Source organism: Cydia pomonella, chromosome 6 (genome assembly GCF_033807575.1).
Source record: "Cydia pomonella isolate Wapato2018A chromosome 6, ilCydPomo1, whole genome shotgun sequence".
NCBI classification, from domain to species: domain Eukaryota; kingdom Metazoa; phylum Arthropoda; class Insecta; order Lepidoptera; family Tortricidae; genus Cydia; species Cydia pomonella.
In genome coordinates, this window is record NC_084708.1 from 24,233,649 (window position 1) to 24,252,470 (window position 18,822).

At 37.5% G+C, this 18,822-nt stretch overlaps 3 protein-coding genes across 6 annotated transcripts in view; 1 reads left to right on the plus strand and 2 right to left on the minus strand.

Annotated features, from left to right (window-relative positions):
* The window catches only part of LOC133519351 (PRL-1 phosphatase), a 47,486-nt gene extending 40,958 nt beyond the window's left edge, over positions 1-6,528 (minus strand). The window contains exon 1 of the mRNA XM_061853390.1: positions 6,369-6,528. The gene's annotated coding sequence lies outside the window, so the exon portion shown is untranslated. The remainder of the gene's footprint in view (positions 1-6,368) is intronic.
* The window catches only part of LOC133519349 (proteasome inhibitor PI31 subunit), a 495,710-nt gene extending 478,738 nt beyond the window's left edge, over positions 1-16,972 (minus strand). Inside the window, exons 1-7 of one of the 4 annotated variants that reach the window (XM_061853389.1) lie at positions 15,362-15,454; positions 15,083-15,266; positions 14,847-14,996; positions 14,238-14,424; positions 13,301-13,391; positions 11,717-11,863; positions 8,538-8,714 (exon numbers count right to left, since the gene is read on the minus strand). In XM_061853389.1, coding sequence (XP_061709373.1) covers positions 8,579-8,714; positions 11,717-11,863; positions 13,301-13,391; positions 14,238-14,424; positions 14,847-14,996; positions 15,083-15,226 — 855 coding nt within the window. In that variant the 5' untranslated portion in view covers positions 15,227-15,266; positions 15,362-15,454 and the 3' untranslated portion in view covers positions 8,538-8,578. Of the gene's footprint in view, positions 1-8,537; positions 8,715-11,716; positions 11,864-13,300; positions 13,392-14,237; positions 14,425-14,846; positions 14,997-15,082; positions 15,277-15,361; positions 15,457-16,803 lie in introns of those variants that run through there. The other 3 variants (XM_061853388.1, XM_061853386.1, XM_061853387.1) reach the window with 3 other exon arrangements.
* LOC133519352 (kinesin-like protein KIF13B) overlaps positions 16,421-18,822 on the plus strand; it is a 350,907-nt gene continuing 348,505 nt past the window's right edge. The window contains exon 1 of the mRNA XM_061853395.1: positions 16,421-16,631. Within this exon, the coding sequence (XP_061709379.1) occupies positions 16,577-16,631 (55 nt within the window). The 5' untranslated portion in view covers positions 16,421-16,576. The remainder of the gene's footprint in view (positions 16,632-18,822) is intronic.

Sequence of the window (18,822 nt, forward strand, 5' to 3'; positions counted from 1 at the left end):
ATGCTTTCGTCGTCATATATATGTTGGGGCTGCCCCGTTTCTGCAGCGCATCAGGCATGTTTGCGCAAGCTTGCACAGATGACTACTATGCCATAATACGAAAGAGGATTGCCTCGTTGCTCTGCAGTGCGGGCCAGCTCCATCCCCATCCTGGCTACGGTAGCGGGCCGATACGATACGACTCACCTGTTGTGCGACATTATGAGGGTATCATGACCGCTACCAGGTGATTGTTTGTTTTTGTTGCTGTACTGTTCGCTTTTCTTTTTGTCTTTTTGTATTTGTTCTACTAACACTTAGTTTTAAACCTTAAATGTTACTAACCATTATGGACCATTGTTGTCTTTTGAAATAAATAAATTGAAAATGAAATATATTATGAATCATATCAGCCGAAAGCTTGTCGAAAGTAATTTAATAATATAAAGTAAGGACGCTAAAAAACGAAGAATTTCGTCCATTGACCCGCCGATTCGTATATCTATCGCGGGGAGCGAAATACAAATTCCATAAAAATATTTGCTTAGTTTTGGGGCTAGGTCGATCTGTATAAGATTGCCCCAAATAATTATTTAAAAAAAACCTTGCTCTTGTAGTAATTACAAATTCATTTTTAACAAGCAGAAACCTCTGCTAACGATGCTCTTGGGTGAGACTTGAACTCACCCATATGGTGGAAAATTTGCTGTCTATGGATGAGGTCTTGGTAGCTCAGATGGCAGAGCGCTGGAGTATCTATCCAGAGGCCGTGAGTTCAAGTCTCACCCAGGACAGTAATTTTTCCACTTTTAAATTTATTCTAAACTTAATTATAATTACAAATTGATAATAATCAATCAAAGGGACATATTGTCTACTATGTTAATATCCAGAGACAAAGATGAGGACTACGTTTATATGGAGAGGCGGTCACGTGACGTCGTCCCTTTTCTCTAAACAAGGACCTCACATACCACTACGAGAGACAGATATAAAGATAGGTCGTCGCCCGCGCAGGTCAACCGCCTACCAAGGCCGGGTCGAGAATCCATTAGCTCTCTCCCTTACTACTACTTATTAAAATAACAACAACGAATAACTTTAGTTATTTGTACTATGTGGCTGACATGCTGCTGTCAACTAATACGCTTATGATCGCGTCATTTCCCAGTTTCTCACAATACTTCAATCACTACCTAGTTTACCTATTCCATGAAACTAACCGCTAGTTCTCCGATAAAGTAACATTTAACGCTGCACGTGCCTAGCTTAGGTTACAGTTGCGAGAAATGTAGGCTCGGTACTGCGAACGGTTTAGAAATTCATAGGGTTTTGCTAGCTGCTAGCTACTTGCTGTGATTAATATTTTAAGATGTGTGAAATGGAACGTTTTCAATCAACGGATGACATTTAAGACCAGTCCAGAGTCCAGACGGGATGATCTACTGATTTGATCCGAAAAGAAATTGGCGTCAATCTCATCCAGTAGTGTCCATACGTACGTACACAGTTTACGTGTGGACCAATTTTAGATTTGTGAATTCGAGTATTCGTATTTTTTTTAATGCCTCTAAACGCGCATACAAGCGTCTAAACTTGGCATTGTTGCGTTGGCACCTCTATTTATTTGATCGGTCATAATCTTAATTAAATCTAGTGGAATCGGCAAGCCAATTCCATTTTAGCGTCCACACGTCCTGATTAAATCGGTCGATTTCATCAGATGGGGCGAAAAATTGTCGATCAGGACTGGCCTTTAGAACTGCAAACTGATGTTTGAGGCCTTTGAGGGCGAAATTTTTATGGGATAGGTATTTTACTTTGTACCTATAGTTTGGCCCAGAACTGTATCATTTCAAACATACGCAGAGAGAATTATACTGTCTTTGTCTTACGCCAGTACTAGCACCTAAAAGAAAGGGATGAGTATATACTTTTTCTGGTTCTTTCTTTCTGACTGACAAGTTGTGTTTGCCAGATTATAAGATGTAATAGTACATAATTTATTTTTACAGTACATATGGTGCTACTTTACCGCACTAGTGCTAAAATTAGCATATTACGTTACTGTGTCGAACATTTAAAGGGCCATATGTACTGTAAAACGTTGTACGATACATGTGCGAATATGTAATTCGCAACTCGTGTCGATTTAAAACACTCCCTTCGGTCGTGTTTTAATTTATCGCCACTCATTTCGAATTTCTTATTTTCGCACTTGTATCGTAATGTACTATTATGATTCAACTCATTTTCAGATATATTTTTACGCCTTAATAATTTCCAAAGTGCTATCAACTCACTTCTGCATATTATTATTAATTTAGAGAGAATATTTTACATGCAAATAATTGATTTTCTAAAGACTGCAGTAATTTATTCTAGATCCTATAGTGAGATTTTTCTAACATCACATATTTGACACATGACATTTGATGTTTGAAGTGATGTGGCTAAGACAACATAATATGTCAAATCCAGCAATCGGATCGATTACAGTTACGATTTGTGAGATCGAATCGATTACCTTTATAAAAAATCAATATTAGGAACCTGCACAGCAGTCATACATGCAAATTATACTGCTAGTGACTACTTAGTATTAGCAAAATCAGGCATTTTTAGGTCCAAAGTCAACTAAATTCAAATACAAGCAAAGTCAAAGTCCAAAAATACGAGCCAAGGTAACCAGATGTGAAAGAGAAGAATCCAAAAATAAAGCCAGGTGAAAAATACGAAAAGAAACGGAATATGCGCACAGTAAGGCGGAGAAACTTCGACGAACTGCGCATTTGACATTTGACAAACGAATGATTTTGACATCATTGATCCGCTCAGAAATCGACATATTTTTTGCAAATCGTACGGTAAAGATCTATTATTATAATGGATTTTTAAAAGTATTTGTTTAAGTTAATGTTTTCTTAGTTGTAATACCTTATTTTTGTATTTTCTGTAGGTTATAAATATATCGATTTTATCGATTATCTTTAACTTACGAATATGTTACCCGAATCGAAAAAAATGATTTGACCACAACGCTGGTTTAAAAAAAAAACACCCTTAGAACGTAAACGTTTGTGCAGTGATTTATTATTGTTAAATACTTCAGATATACGATGCGAAAAAAATAACTATAAGCATAATTACATTAATTACATTCAAAAAGTGAGTGTAGTTTAAGTGGTAACGAAAGACATATTATAATTGCGTGGTATTGTTTTTAATTATGCGAATGGATCATACACATTTACATTATATGGGTGCTGTCATGTGTCAAATATGTGATGTTAGAAAAATCTCACTATAGTAACTCAATTAAATAATCGTAAATAACAATCTTCAAAACAAAATAGTCATGTATATTCAAGAATTATTGTGAAAGAAATGTTTTTTTAAAAACTTTCGGCTATAAGGTTGTTTACGCTCAACGAACTCGGAGCGACAAGGATAGATGGCATGGAGTCGAAACTCCTGACACAACGCATCTGTTTACGAAAAGAACCACTCTTGTTCAAAATAGAGTTCTATTACTGATACGATACGTGTTAATTTCCATTACGCTACAATTAAATGTGCGTGTTGACGTCACGGCGGGGGGTCATTGGCCGTACGTGCCATTCAAGCTCAGGTAACTCAGGGTCAATATAATGCAAAAGGTAAAAAAGCTTTTGTCTGGGAAGGGATGAAATATTTAAGCTCATACAACTGCCGAAGAGAAATAAAACTAAACTATAGACTATTTGATCGTCAACGGCACCTATCCACAAGAAAAATATAAAGATGTAGGTACTTAATGATTTTTTTTAACTATCATTACTCCCCCGCCGCGTCTGTCTGTGTGTATATTCGCGATAAACTCAAAAACTACTAAACCGATTTTCGTGCGGTTTTCACCAATCAATTCAGTGATTCTTGAGGAAAGTTCTAGGCGGGTCAATAGAATGCCTATATGTATAACTATTTTTATTTTCTATTATACTACATAAATTACTAACTATTTCCTATGCCAGAAATAAATGAGCATAACATACTATTTCCTATGGATATTACAGTACTTCATTGTTTTAAAAAAACCGCCTAACAGTATTTCACAACTAGCTATGAAAAATGTATGATTCTACAGCAAGAGACACTAAAAGTTGGGCTAGATTGCAAGGGAGGATGAATAGATTTAAAGCATGACACAAATAATCGGACAGACAGACGGACATGACGAATCTAGAGTTCCGTTTTTTGCCATTTGGCTACGGAACCCTAAAAAGGAACGCTGGTTGGACAAAGTACACAAACAGACAGGTATATACATAATTCCATTTATAGTATAGGTATATTAGTAGATACAGTCCGCAAAACTATTAGCCTAGCACTGCATACATTATACACATACATTTTTGGTTCATGTTTTGCTGAATGTAAATATATCCTGTTTCTGTGTACGGCTAAGGAGTGGAATTCACTTCCTGCAAATCTATTCCCAGTCCACTATTACTTGGATCTTTTTAAGGCTAAGGAGTGGAATTCACTTCCTGCAAATCAATTCCCAGTCCACTATTACTTGGATATTTTTAATCGAGAGTGAATAGACATCTTATAGGTAAGCATGTTCCATCCTAGACTGCATCGGCACTTTCCATCAGGTGAGATTGTGGTCAAATGATTACCTTTTCATATTAAAAAAACATGTTTATTCATAGGTATAAATAAAATTTCCTTCACCGAAAAGCTAGTGGTAAATATCTACTGATATTCCGTACATAAGTTCCGAAAAAATAATTGGTACAAGCCGGGATTTAAACCCGTGAGGTCCGGATTGAAAGTCGGATGTCATATCCACTCGGTCACCATAGCTTAATTTGATATGGAATGGAATGTTGATGGTCATTCTGTTGATGACCGTTTTCCTTTGCCACTTAAATAGGAATATAGATATGTTAAGTACCTCGGGTAAAATTAGTATGGTAAAAAAAGAAGAAAAAAAAATAGATTTAAATTTCTCGTACTGACACGATTTTCTGTCATGCTCGCCCCATGTAAGGTTTTCAAGATATAATAAAGCCAAATTTGCTATTAAGGACCTATGTCCTATGCCTATGTGTATCAAGGCCTATGCCTTGCAGAAGAATTTTTTATTTGTCGTAATCCTGAGCAGCTACTTCCAGCTCTTTCCAGCCGAGTCCAGTTGAGCCAGCCTCCTTCTCAACTGATCGCCTCCATTTTTTGTAAAGCCGCAAGTTTGTACTTTTATTTAGTTGAAAAAAAAACTTGTTGGACACAATTGTTTGTACATATTTCTGGGTGGAGACTTGTATTTTGTAAGGTAATTTGATAGATCTAACCACAAAACAAACTAGTTACTAGAGGGTTGAAACACTTCTCATTTACACATTTCTGATCATAGCAAGAGTGAAAGAGACAGTAAAGCTTGGTTTTGCTGACACTAACAATTTTAATTGTACTAGGTTTTCTTTTATATGTAAAAGATTACAAATTAGTAAGGGGTGTTTAAGCAATGATCCTGGTTTAACATTGTATGACATAAAAGTAAAACAATGTAACAACAATGGCTATGATCAAAGGACACAATGGTTGTTTATAAATTTTTGAGGCACAATGAAGGTAGTCAAGAATTGTCAAACTAACATTGCAAAAGATTTCTAAAGATTCTATAGATTCTCGAGTATTGCCAGGGTATTTTGTCTAAAACTATTAAATCAAGCAAGATTTTATAATAGAAGTAAGAATGTGGTTTATCTATTTAAATACTTAAAATATGTTAAAGACAACGAAAGACATTGCTATTTCAATTGTTACATTTGTAGGTAACATTTAACAAATTGAACAATCTACCCAACACCAACTTCATACTCAATACAATATTAGTAGCAAAACAACTACCAACTACATTAAAACTTTTACATTATAGGCGTAAATTAACCAGAAGTATGTTAAATTCTAACTGAACCAGGGCGTGAGTCATTCGGAGCGCCGTCGTTCGAGCTACGCACTCAACAACAATAAAAAATGGTCGCAATTGTTACAATTACAATCACACGGAAGAACAGCACGAGACAATTACAATCATACAGCCACCGACGAGACTAACAAGTGTATTAGAGACACCTGTAACTTACACTTCCATTATGAAAGGTTTAGTCCCAACGCCCTTCATAAATCAAGACGACAAAGAGCTTGTGAGTAGTGACCGTGTCCAGAGTGACTCTAATGTAGAATTCAGAGGAAAATGTGAATATAATTTTAATTTTAGATCGTTTCATGACGCTTGGCTGGTGACGTCTATCACTGGGAGGACACGACCTTCGTAACTAAGAGTGGAATTCACACAAAAATTACAATGCAGTCAGAAATATAATTGAAAGTTCACTTACCACCACAGCCATACACATTGAATAAAAATTAGACGGATTTAGCCGTGAACAGCCAAGAGAAAACACCACACACGCCAAATACGTGTGCCTTGCACAAAAAAATAGCTGCACTAATTCCAAGTGTTGCCAGGTCGTAAAAATAGCTAAGAAACTACTGTTTTGTGTTGCCATTACAAAGACTAAAATATCCTACCACCGTTCTGCTCCAATTTGGCTCCAAAGACGGCAATGTATTGAAATATAATTATCTAAGGACGGGCCTTACGGGCGCTAAGAATGGTGCTAGTTCAGTGGCGTCACTGGCGAATTCGAGCCAATCGTATATTATAGTCTAACGCAACTAGTTGCGACCAATCGCGCGCGTGATGCGAACTCATCAACCAATTGCGTTGTGGCGTTAGACTTTTTTTTTTTTTTATACTACGTCGGTGGCAAACAAGCATACGGCCCGCCTGATGGTAAGCAGTCTCCGTAGCCTATGTAAGCCTGCAACTCCAGAGGAGTTACATGCGCGTTGTCGACCCTAAACCCGCCCCCCTCGTTGAGCTCTGGCAACCTTATTCACCGGCAGGAACACAACACTATGAGTAGGGTCTAGTGTTATTTGGCTGCTGTTTTCTGTAAGGTGGAGGTACTTCCCCAGTTGGGCTCTGCTCTAGATCTGGAATGACATCCACTGGCTGTGCCCTACCACACAAAGCGAGATGACATTCGCAATGCCCATACCTCTCTTTTGGACGCAGTTTAAGGACGTACCCGGGTCCGAAACTGCACGATTGGCTCGAATTCGTGTACGTAAAATCGCTTTGCTGACCCCATTCTTATTGCCCGTAAGTCCGCCACTTATAGCTTTTACCATACATCATAAGATTCCTAGGATTCCCTATGTTTCAGGCGAGAAATATGACAAATATTGTTCATGAAAATTAAATAGTATAATATAGTTTGGTAAGCCATATCTGTCAGTAGAAAAAGGCAGCTAATTTAAAAAAATGTAGGCGCGAACTGTTATCCTCCTATAGAAAACTTGAATTTTGCGCCTTTTTCTACTGTCAAAGTGGGTTTTCCAGAGATGCAAACACAGTATCATTAAATACATGCTGCTGTTTTCTGGAAAGTCCAGCATCCTTGGTACAGATTTAAGCTGGTTATAGTAATACCAATACCTCTGTATATATCCATGTATATTGTTATTGTAAAAAAATAACAGGTTATGATAATTTGATCTGGATAATAATATCCAGACATAAATCTGATTCAAAACTCATATTTCGACAGCCAGAAGTCACTTTTGACACTGACAACATCCATACAAATCCAGATCAAATTCATAACCTGTTATTACAATCACAGCACGCATTCTGTTTTCATACATACAGCCCGTCCAAACCTATTTGGAACCATAACATTGCTTTAATAATTTAATATTTTTTCTACTCCTTTCTAAAACATAATAATGCATAATTTTCTACTACAACTATGTATCATTTTTTCATGTGGCAACTCTAAAAATGCCTCATGATATGGCGGCAAATTTCAGCATTTTTTTTGTCGCTAGGGAGTTAACAGTTAACCTTTCGGTCGATGTCATTGGAATTTTTGGCAATATAATGAATTATGAGTATTTTACAAATGAACAATTATAGAGTGAGTACTGGAAAATTTAGTTAAGACATTTTAAACTATATTATTCTACCATAGTATCTATATACAGCAATTTTACTCATTCACTTGATTACTCTAATAGCAAAAATTAAGTCTTTCGTGTATTCGGCTTTATAAGGACTAGATTTCTAAGTTTAATTAAACATTTATACGCTTCATCCACAAAAACACGCTTCGTTCGTGGGTTCCGCTGCCTTCGGGTTAAATATCTTTTGTGGACCTTATAGTGTGAAGGGCGCCGGAGCCGCCTAGCATGTAGCATGTGAGAGCGCGCGGACGTTTTACTGTGGAGGTTGCCAGAGGGGTTCAGTAATAGAGCGCGCGCGTGCTGTGAATGTCGGGCTTCACCCGACCTTTTACCGTAAGGGTTGCCGAAGGGGCCCAGTAATAGAGAGCGCGCGCGCTATGAATGTCGGGGTTAGCCCGACCTTTTACTGTCGGTAAGGGTTGCCATAGGGGTTAGCCCGTGGTGTCAATACATTGAAATAAAAGGTAGAAGACATGTAACAAACAAGTTTATCGCCTTTATTGGTTAGCATAGTCGGCTACATGAACATGTGGTCGTTGAAGCCCCCGGGCGGCGGCAGGTGGTCGGCGTCGGGCGGCGGGCGGCGCGCGGCGGGGCCCGGCCCGAGCGGGGGGCCGAACGGGTCGAAGCGCGCGCCGGGGGGCACCGCTCCTCTGGAATAAGACCCGAATGTGGATAAACGCGCAAAGCTTAACGCAGATGGTGCTGCAATACTTTAAAATAATAGTACATTACGATGCAAGTGCGACAAATAGGAAATTCACACAAGTATCGATCAATGTTTTACAGTACATATAGCCCTTTCGATTTTCGGCACAGTTACGTAATGTGATAATTATCGCACTAGTGCGTGCGGTAAAGTAGCACCATATGCACTGTAAAAATATTTTCATTATGCTGCCTCCACATGACAGATGACACCACTATTGCAGCATCCAACGAGAAAGAGATGTCTTTTCTGCTGAAGAAAGTGGAAGCAGAGAGCATGAAACTTGGACTGAAAACCAACCACAGTAAAACCAAGATCATGGTTGTGGACAGAGCACATGTTCTTCCCCAATCCAATGCTGTAGATGGCTATGAGAAAGTGGAACAGTTTGTATACCTAGGGTCTTTAATAACAAATGGTGGTGGCTGCACGCAACGGAATCGCCGACGTGCTTGCCTCGATCGCCGACGATTTGGAATGGCTAAAAGTGCTATGACTAACCTCAAAAAGTTGTGGAAGAATAGAGGTATAGGCCTTGGCACCAGGGTACGATTAGTGCGGGCACTGGTATTCTCCATCTTATGTACGGTACAGAAACCTGGTGCATCAAAAGCTTAGACAAGAGCAAAATTGATGCTTTCGAGATGTGGTGTTGGAGAAAGATGCTAAGAATCCCATGGACCGCAATGAGAACAAATGAATCCATTCTGAGAAAACTAAATTTCACCAAACGACTCTCAAAGATCTGCCAGGAGAGGGCTCTCAGATTCTTTGGGCACATAATGCGATCGCCACACCACAGCGTCGAACGTGAAATCATACTGGGTCAAGTTGAAAGCAAGCGCGCTAGAGGAAGAGCCCCTGCAAGATGGTCGGATTCCATAAGACAAGCATGTGATTCCATGCAGAGGGCAGCCCACATTGCCCTTGATCGCGTTATGTGGAGGGACATAGTTGTTGGTCACAAACGACGAAGTAGAAGAAGCCTCCACATGCTTGGCGTTTGCCACAAGCACGTATCAAACAGCGACCACAATCACCCAACACAAACACAGCATCCCTAGGCTTGGAGTTTGGATTAATCGCAAACACGTTTGTCGAACATCTTTTGATTTGTGCAAAAAACGACACCTACGCTGATCACGAGCAATCACAAAACAAAACAAACAAACACCTATCTACATGTTCGTGTTTTTGCCAAGCATGTTGAGGCGGCATTATATACCCAATCCAAAGAAGCAAAAAGGCGCATAAATATTCATGCTCCAAATTTGTCAGCTTATTGTAGATAGCAGCTAATGGCGTTGTATGGTTCAGTAAAATTTGCCGTCACTCTTGATAATGGTCAGAAGACTCGGAAGTTGATTTTTGACAATTCGATGACCTCAAAAATTACAGCGCAGTACGGCACCATATTTCAGCTTCAGCTATCACGCTTACGACTAGACGATACAATTTTTTCATATACTTGAAATTTGTCTTAGCATCAATAACAATTATTGTGTAGACTCTGTGATACAGATTAAAATAAACCCAAGTTCATATTTACACAAACATTTAGCATAAAGAACAAGCGATTATGTAGGTAAGTATGATTGTTACAAAAACTCTACAAGGTTAAGCGTTATGATGATGCAAATTAGATGCTTAACTTTTCCCATTGTACATTCATAAGCATTACTTCACACATATAAGAAATTATTTCATTCTAATATATGTATAAATAAATAAATAAATAAATAAATATTATAGGACATTATTACACAAATTGACTAAGTCCCACAGTAAGCTCAATAAGGCTTGTGTTGAGGGTACTTAGACAACGATATATATAATATATAAATATTTATAAATACTTAAATACATAGAAAACACCCATGACTCAGGAACAAATATCCATGCTCATCACACGAATAAATGCCCTTACCAGGATTTGAACCCGGGACCATCGGCTTCATAGGCAGGGTCACTACCCACGAGGCCAGACCGGTCGTCGAATGTATATAACCCAGCATAGTTCCCACCATGGCAGCGAAAGGATTATACCCTTTTTAAGTAACATGTAAAATATGTTGATAGAATAGGGTTGTTTCCATCTACAAATCTTAGGGCAGAATTGTATCCCAATAAATTCTTTTGGATTATAAGAACATGTTAAACTACTTTTAGGAGACCTGTAATGACCATATTTTGGTAAATATTGAATTTAAAATATCTTTTGGCACACGTCACGTGACCAAACTCGAAACGTCATTGAAGATTCTGATAACGTCACAACTCTCGGATTGACACTGTTGACAGTTAGGCGATAAACAACAAATGACAAATGTCAGTTGACAGTTCGTATCTTCTACGTGTGTATGTAGTTATGTGTCAAACCGTAAACTGTGACGTCACACCAATCAAAGAGAGTTTGGGCGCGAAAGCATCTGTCAAAATATATTTTGTTCATTTAACATATTTAAAGCCGTTTTTAGCATAAAAGTTGAATTTGAGGGCAACTTTTAGTTAATATAGAACGTAATACAAGCGTTTCAAAAAAATGGGAACAACCCTATTAGACCAAGATAACACTGCAGCGATTTTGATAGCAGTGTTACTTTAAACTTCAAATTTCAATGAAATTATGAAATGCACAGACTAGGCTGTCAACAATCAACATTGCTGCAGAGTTATCTTGGTATAACATTATAAGTTACCTATACCCAGGCACAAGTCCCGGGTTCTGAAGGTCGCACTGAGGTCTGAACGGGTTCAACTGCATACAAACGCCTGCAGCAAAGCAGGCTCTAAATCTGAGAAACATCTTGATATAAGCTACCTTGGCAATCTTCCAGGCACACTAAGTCTCGGTCTTAGTGCCGAGGTCCGAACAGGTTGAACAGCATACCACAAGCTCTGGGATTGAAGGGAACTAAATCTGAGGGTCATCTTGATATAAAATACCTCGGTAAGCCTCCGGGTACGCCAAGGCCAGGGTTCTCAAGGTCCCGCCGCGGTCCGAATGGGTTGAACAGCATACCACCACCGCCAGGAGCAAAGGGATCTAAATCTGAGCGTCCGATGTTTGGCAGAGGTGCTGTTGGAGGCTCCCTGAATGAAACAACAAATTATTATTATTGCATGTAGATAAAAAGAGTACTGGTGGCCAAGAGCATGCGACTTGCAATCCAGACCTGGGTCCTGACAAAAGCTACTACATCCCATCTAGCATGCTGCCAGCGCGCCATGGAAAGGAGCATGATAGGTGTACGGAAGACTGACCGGCTACGAAACACCCTAATTAGGAATAGGACGAAAGTCCAAGACATTGCCACAAAAATTAGAAGAGTTAAATGGAAATGGGTTGGCCATATCATCCGAGGCACAGATAAATGTAGCAAGCGAGTCACCCAATGGTTCCCAAGAGAGGGAGAGAGAGGAGCAAAGAAACCTCTAATGAGATGGGATGATGACATCGCGCAGGTAGCTGGCCGTACCTGGAGCAGAGTGGCAATAGATCGGATGAGAGTGGAGAAGGTTGGAGGAGGCCTTTGCCGAAGGGCAAGCAGACAAAGAATACAAAAGATGGGAGTAATAGAGAGATAATGTGCTACTGTTCTTTGTTCTGTAAATAAAGGCTATTTTATTTATTATTTTATTAATCCGGACGTCGCGGGTTCAAACCCCGGTTCGTACCAATGAGTTTTTTTGGAACTTATGTACGAAATATTTGATATTTACCAGTCGCTTTTCGGTGAAGGAAAACATCATGAGGAAACCGGACTAATCCCAATAAGCCCTAGTTTTACCCTCTGGGTAGGAAGGTCAGAAGGCAGTCGCTTTCGTAAAAACTTGTGTCTACGCCAATTCTCGGGATTAGTTTCCAAGCGGCGCCAGGCCGTGAGCCGTCATGAGCCGTGGCAAAATGCCGGGATAAAGGGAGGAAGAAGTAAGGTAATCAGTTTTTTTGTACCTGACTGTAGCAAAGCCAAAATTATACCATATGTGTTCGTCCCTGTGTCCTCTCCTTAGTATAAAACGTTGAACCGATTTTTAAAGGTTATATTATTTTATACATGAGTGATCATGCAACAAATAATCCCCGTTAAAATTTAGTTCACAATTCACATATTAGGTGTACTGAGTGGACTAACTTTTCCATAAGGCAATCGTAATATAGATCGCAAGGCGTGCGACACAAAATCAAGAGATTCCCTTGATCTGTATAATGGTGTTGGGTGTCGGTTATTTCGGATCTCAAAAGAGCGAGGTGGTAACGCATACCACTCACGACATAACTGCTACAACCATGTCCAAAAATAGTAGGCTTAGCACAGGAACTTAGAGAGGGACAAGTATTATATCATGCAGGTGAGATACTGTTGTGGCCACTTCTGTGCTAAGCGTCCAGTTGCAGGCAGAACTGTATTCCCATTACAGAAGTTTGTACCATATCCTACAGATCTTAAGAAAAAGCAAGTGAAGCTACAGCTTGTCTTGAGATTTGTTGGACACCTCACTATAAATAATAATTGTATAGGTAAATACCACAAATCCCGGGTATCAGGGTGCGGGCCAGATGGGTGTGGTCGTGGAGGCACTCTCAATGGATCATCGGGAAGCCTTCTGTTTGGTTCATCTGTAAATATAAATAAAAATATTCATAAAGTATATTTGGTAATTAAAAATGCATGATTAGATTTCTTTACATAAGCTTTTTTTTAAATAATTACCTTGTTTCATTCCATAATTTACAGTGGTTAACTTTACTGATATTACTTCCAATTTTTATCTAAATCATCTTATATAATCTGGGGTTGACACCATAACATTTACACCTATGGCAAAGATGAGACTTTGTTTACTGACAAATTATTGTAAAATTGAATCAATATTTTTTTAATTCTTTGTTATAACCACAAATATGTGGCAACATTAACAATAAGTTAAACCACATGTTTTGCTACTTTCATTAGACTAGACCGTTTTTAGGGTTCCGTACCTAAAGGGTCAAACGGGACCCTATTACTGAGACTTCGCTGTCTGTCTGTCACCAGGCTGTATCTCATGAACCGTGATAGCTACAGTTGAAATTTTCATAGATGATGTATTTCTGTTGCCGCTATAACAATAAATACTAAAAACATAATGAAATAAATGTTTAAGGGGGGCTCCCATACAACAAACATTTTTTTTTTGCCATTTTTATAAATAATGGTATGCACGCACTTGGCCGGTTTTTTAATTTATTAATTGTAACCTTTGGGAAACAACTTTACTATTTATGCTACTCTTGAAATACTCCTGAGACACACCAATAAGCTAACATTTGGTCTGATGACATACCCTGGCTTAGTATAAAAATAAAACTGTACCAAAAAAAAAACAGCAGCCAAGCATTCTCAAAAGAAAAGTCAAGGGTAGCATTTGCAATGCTTTGGCTGAATGCTCCCAGATAAATAAAGGTAATTTTGTGGGCACTTACTTCTCGTAGAAGTTTGTGTTTCAGCTGTAGTAGTAGGCCTCTCAGTAATGGTATCAACAAGATCCCGCTTCACATTGTACATGAGGTCCTTGTAGCCTGGCAACATCTTGGCTATGGAGCCACTAGTCTCTTTTACAGTGTCATCTATCTTCAAGGCAAGGTTGGATACTGCTAAGTCTTCAGATCTCTGGAATTTGTAAGAAATAATGCATCTCGTAAGAATTAAGGTAATAATGCAATCAGAGGAAAATTATATTTCATTTCAATCCAAATTTTTATGCACTTGTTAGTATAATATATGAGGGTTGTTGTTTTAAGGCTTATAGAATGGCCACATTAAGTATAAGACAGTACCAGTAGTGCATATTAAACATGGTGTTTTTTTAACCCTTCAAGTGGCTTAATTAATTCATTTAAATTTGATATTTGAAAATTCCATCAACTCAAAATTATTTTCTGTCTTTAACAATTTCAATATCAGGAAGGAGGTTCTTTGTTCAGTTGTAGCAGTTTATATATATCTTAATTTCATTTAAGTACAACTCAAAAAGAACTTAATAGAGTATGAAAGTGCTATAATGCATATGCATAATAACAACAGTACATTACCATTAAATTTACAATGAGAGTGCCATCAGTGTTTAATCCATGAAGAATGTACAATTTGCCCTCCAGAACATATCTCAAAGTGTAGTTGTCTTTATCGTTCCAGCCCGTTGGCAGCACCTCACTCTTGTCCTCATCTCCTGACAAAGTTCTCTGTAAATGTAACACGTATATAACAGCATTGAAAAAATAAGATTTTTTTCTGTAGTAGTTAAAAATTGTTACAAGTTTTCTCGTACCTCGTCGCCTATTCCAATGGTGCGGAATCCTCGTTTTGTCAAATTCCAATGTATGAAAGCAATGAGTACATCAGTCTTCCGTTTGATATCTTTCTCGACAGTTTTAAAAGTTAAATCCCAGCCGAAGAGCGGATCTGCTGCCATTTTGATTGCTTTGAAAAAACTTTACCTAATTTGTTTAGACCTGTAACAATCTTTATGATTACACTCAAAGCAATGACAAATGAACACACAATTGGATTTCTTTCACAATAAATTCATAAATACCAAAACACACACCGGGTTTAAGTCGTAAATAAAGTGGTTTACGAAAATAGATTCGTAATTATTATGACATTTGAATGAAATGTCAAACTTCAGCTGTCAGTTTTAACAGTGTTGCAAATTGAAAATCAATCGCAAATATATTATATTTTTTACTTTGATTCAGAGTTGTCTGAAGCAGAACATAAAAAAAGTAATGTTTTCAATGATAATTACAAATTTTACCACTGCTTACGTGACGATACACTAAATATCAAACAAAAGTCTGCTTAAAGGTAAAGAATAGAAGTTTTTAAAGATTGTACATGACAACTCTACACATGCGGCTAGTGATGCCCAACTCAGATAATATTTTACGATTCACAATTTAAGTGCCCATTACATGCACATTTTATCAGGCCTGGACTATAGGGAGCGTGCATGAACTATAGGAGGCAGCACAGGAGCCGTCAGATTTTTGGCACGAGGCGTAAATGTGATGTTTTTTGTTCCGATGTAGCCCACAAGATGGCAGAACCTACTATGCACAAGAAAACACTTGACGTGTAAATGTGCCTGTTTATGGTTCCGATTCAGACCACAAGATGGCAGACCCTTCAACGCGCACGGTCCCTATAACCTCGAAAATCGAATATCGTCAGTTGCGGGATGTCTATGGTTGCGGGGAATTTTCTCTGTCACTCTAATCACGTCTTAGTGAGAGTAAAAGGGAAAGATACCCGCAATTTGCAAATTTCGGTTTTCACGGTAGGTCTCCTGATATCTGATCCGATTTCGTGGATGTAATTGGCGCTTTAAGTTAATGTCGGACCAATCTATCTCTGCTTGGTAATTGCAATAACTAAGTTAACCAATTTCATCATTAATGTCATGTTCAATAAAGACGTTACGTAAATTACGTTTATAATCGCACAGCATCACTTTGTTCTATTAAAGTAAGTTAGCAATATATCTTGGTCCGACTCTAGAATTTCCATCCTGACCTGACGCCATAGATTGAATGGTAGGCTTTATTACCGGTTTACCGGTTTTCTAAACCGTGTCAAATCACTATTTCCATGTAAAAACAACATGGCGGACGGGCAGTGTCAATTTGGGAACGTCGTGATCATAACGTAAAATAATGGATTTTGTTGTTTTAGAATATGGGTGAATATGTGCAATAAATTATTATACTTTGATGTGCTAAGTGTTGTGTTTTGATTGTATTTGTGTAAATTGAGTGAAACAATGGCCTCGGATAAGATAAAAGTAGCCGTTCGGGTACGACCCTTTAACAGGCGAGGTAAGGAGGTTTGAATTGCTAATAAATATTTTGCTATCTCTCAGGTGACTAACTGTATACACTAGATTATCTTTTAATATCGCTCCTTTTACCTCTTCGATAAAAACGTCACTCGTTAAACGTTTCGGCTAAAAGTTAAAAATCAACTATTGGTGAAATTACTACGTTTTACCTTGAATTTAGTACATTTTATATTGAATCACTTTGTTCTTGGTTTATATTTCTTGTCTTACGTTATCTTTGATTTACGTGCTTCATTTTTAATGCATGTAACCTTTTATATTCATTATGATTTCGTTTTATTTAACAATACAGTCTTTGTTTATGAATCATTGTTATTATTTATTGTTAAATAGTTTTACGTCTTTCTTTTCTATTTAGTTTAGGTTTTTTTAGATAAATTTATAGCTGCCAGTACCCTTACACCTTATGTCAAGGAAGAAACGAAAACTAAACTCTTTTGTTAATTTACTAGTAAAGTGCAAATTTTGTAAGAGTATGTTTTCTCCTAAAAAATCCACTTGTTGGTAAAATCATCATAGCAACTTTTTTTGAGGGAATCACCATAAATGATTATTTATAAAATTTATTTCTATGTTATGTGTGATTTTATGTATAAATAAATCTAGTGTTTTTTATCAAAATTTCAAAATGTGGTTAAAACTTTGAACAATTCAATAAGTTTAATGAAATAGCTTTTTATAAATAATATATGAGTGTACTGTCAGTGTCTCTGCTGTAAAACATAATTCGAAGAATATTAGGTGTTTTTTAGTATATATTAATAATATGCTTGAGAAGCTTAAATAAATTTGGTATTTTTTAAAGTTTGGTACTTAAAAAAATTAAGCAATGTATTAAATTTAATATGAGCACCATCAACCAAAAATCACTATGTCTACAAAACCCACCATAAAGTTACTTTTCTTGCATTTCAAAACCAAACACGTCATAATGTCGTGAAGTAGCTTTGTGTAGTATCAATTTCAAATACAGTTGATATTAATGATAATTACAATCAGTTATTTATGTTATCAGCAATAATCTAATATACATGCATACATAAATAAGTAGATTGCATACCTCGACTCGCGAGCCAGATGGCTGCAATAGTGGCTCTTCAACCACTCAAACAAATAATACCTCCCTAGGCAACAATGATTTGAGTGGTGAGGTAGGGAAAGTACATTACAGGTAACTCAGGGAGTTAGACCAGTCATTTAGTGGTATTGTGGGTCTTTTACATTTTTAAAACTGATGATTTCTACTGCGTTAGCTCTTATCTTCAAACATTTGCTGACTTCTGCAATAGGAAATGCTCCTAGAACTGATTTTGTGAGACAAAAACTGCCAACATTGGTACCCTCAGTGTAAACTCCATGTAATATCAACACTTGTAGGCTATAGTAGCTTTACTTTAATATTAATTTTCCTCTATATAACGAAAACTCTTCTTCTTCCTTGTCGCATCCTCATGGCTGTGGGACGTTACAACTGAGGACACTCTTCACAAGTGCTCTCCAAGCCGTTCTATCTAGGGCCCGGTGCATGCTTGCCTGAAATGTGGTTTTTGTCTTGGACGTTATTCTCTCCGCCCAACGCATGGCCATACGTCCATTCAGTGATTATGAGCTTTTCCAGACTATCTGGACCTGTTCTGCTTAGATAAAAACTCTTAGACGAAAACTCTATAGCATCAATAAACATCCGGTCCCTTGAGTGTTGCTATATAGAGTTTACATTGTATTTTTATAATATTTTATAAGGTTTATAATTACCATTTAAGACAACAATGTGTTAATCAGTTCAAGTCTGTAAACAATTCAACATGGCAGATAACATTCACATGCATAATCTACATTTTTCTGTAATATGATTCATATGTTGCCATAACATACAAGACATTTGCACCTGCACATGAAAATGTATTTAAAAAGAAGCTAAACAGGTTTCCTGAGTTTTAAATGTCATGACCTTGGTTTAAGTCAGCATGAACTAACAGATCTTATTTACACTTTCGAAGGCTGTACATATTCAGGTTGATATATTGGTAAAAATCTGTGTATATTTATCAGTTTCCTTAATAAATATAAGAACAATTGTGTGTATAAATAATAAACATCAAATTTATTTTTCGCACTAGAGGAACAGTTCAAGCTATTTTTTTTACTGGCCTATTATAGTGTCCTGC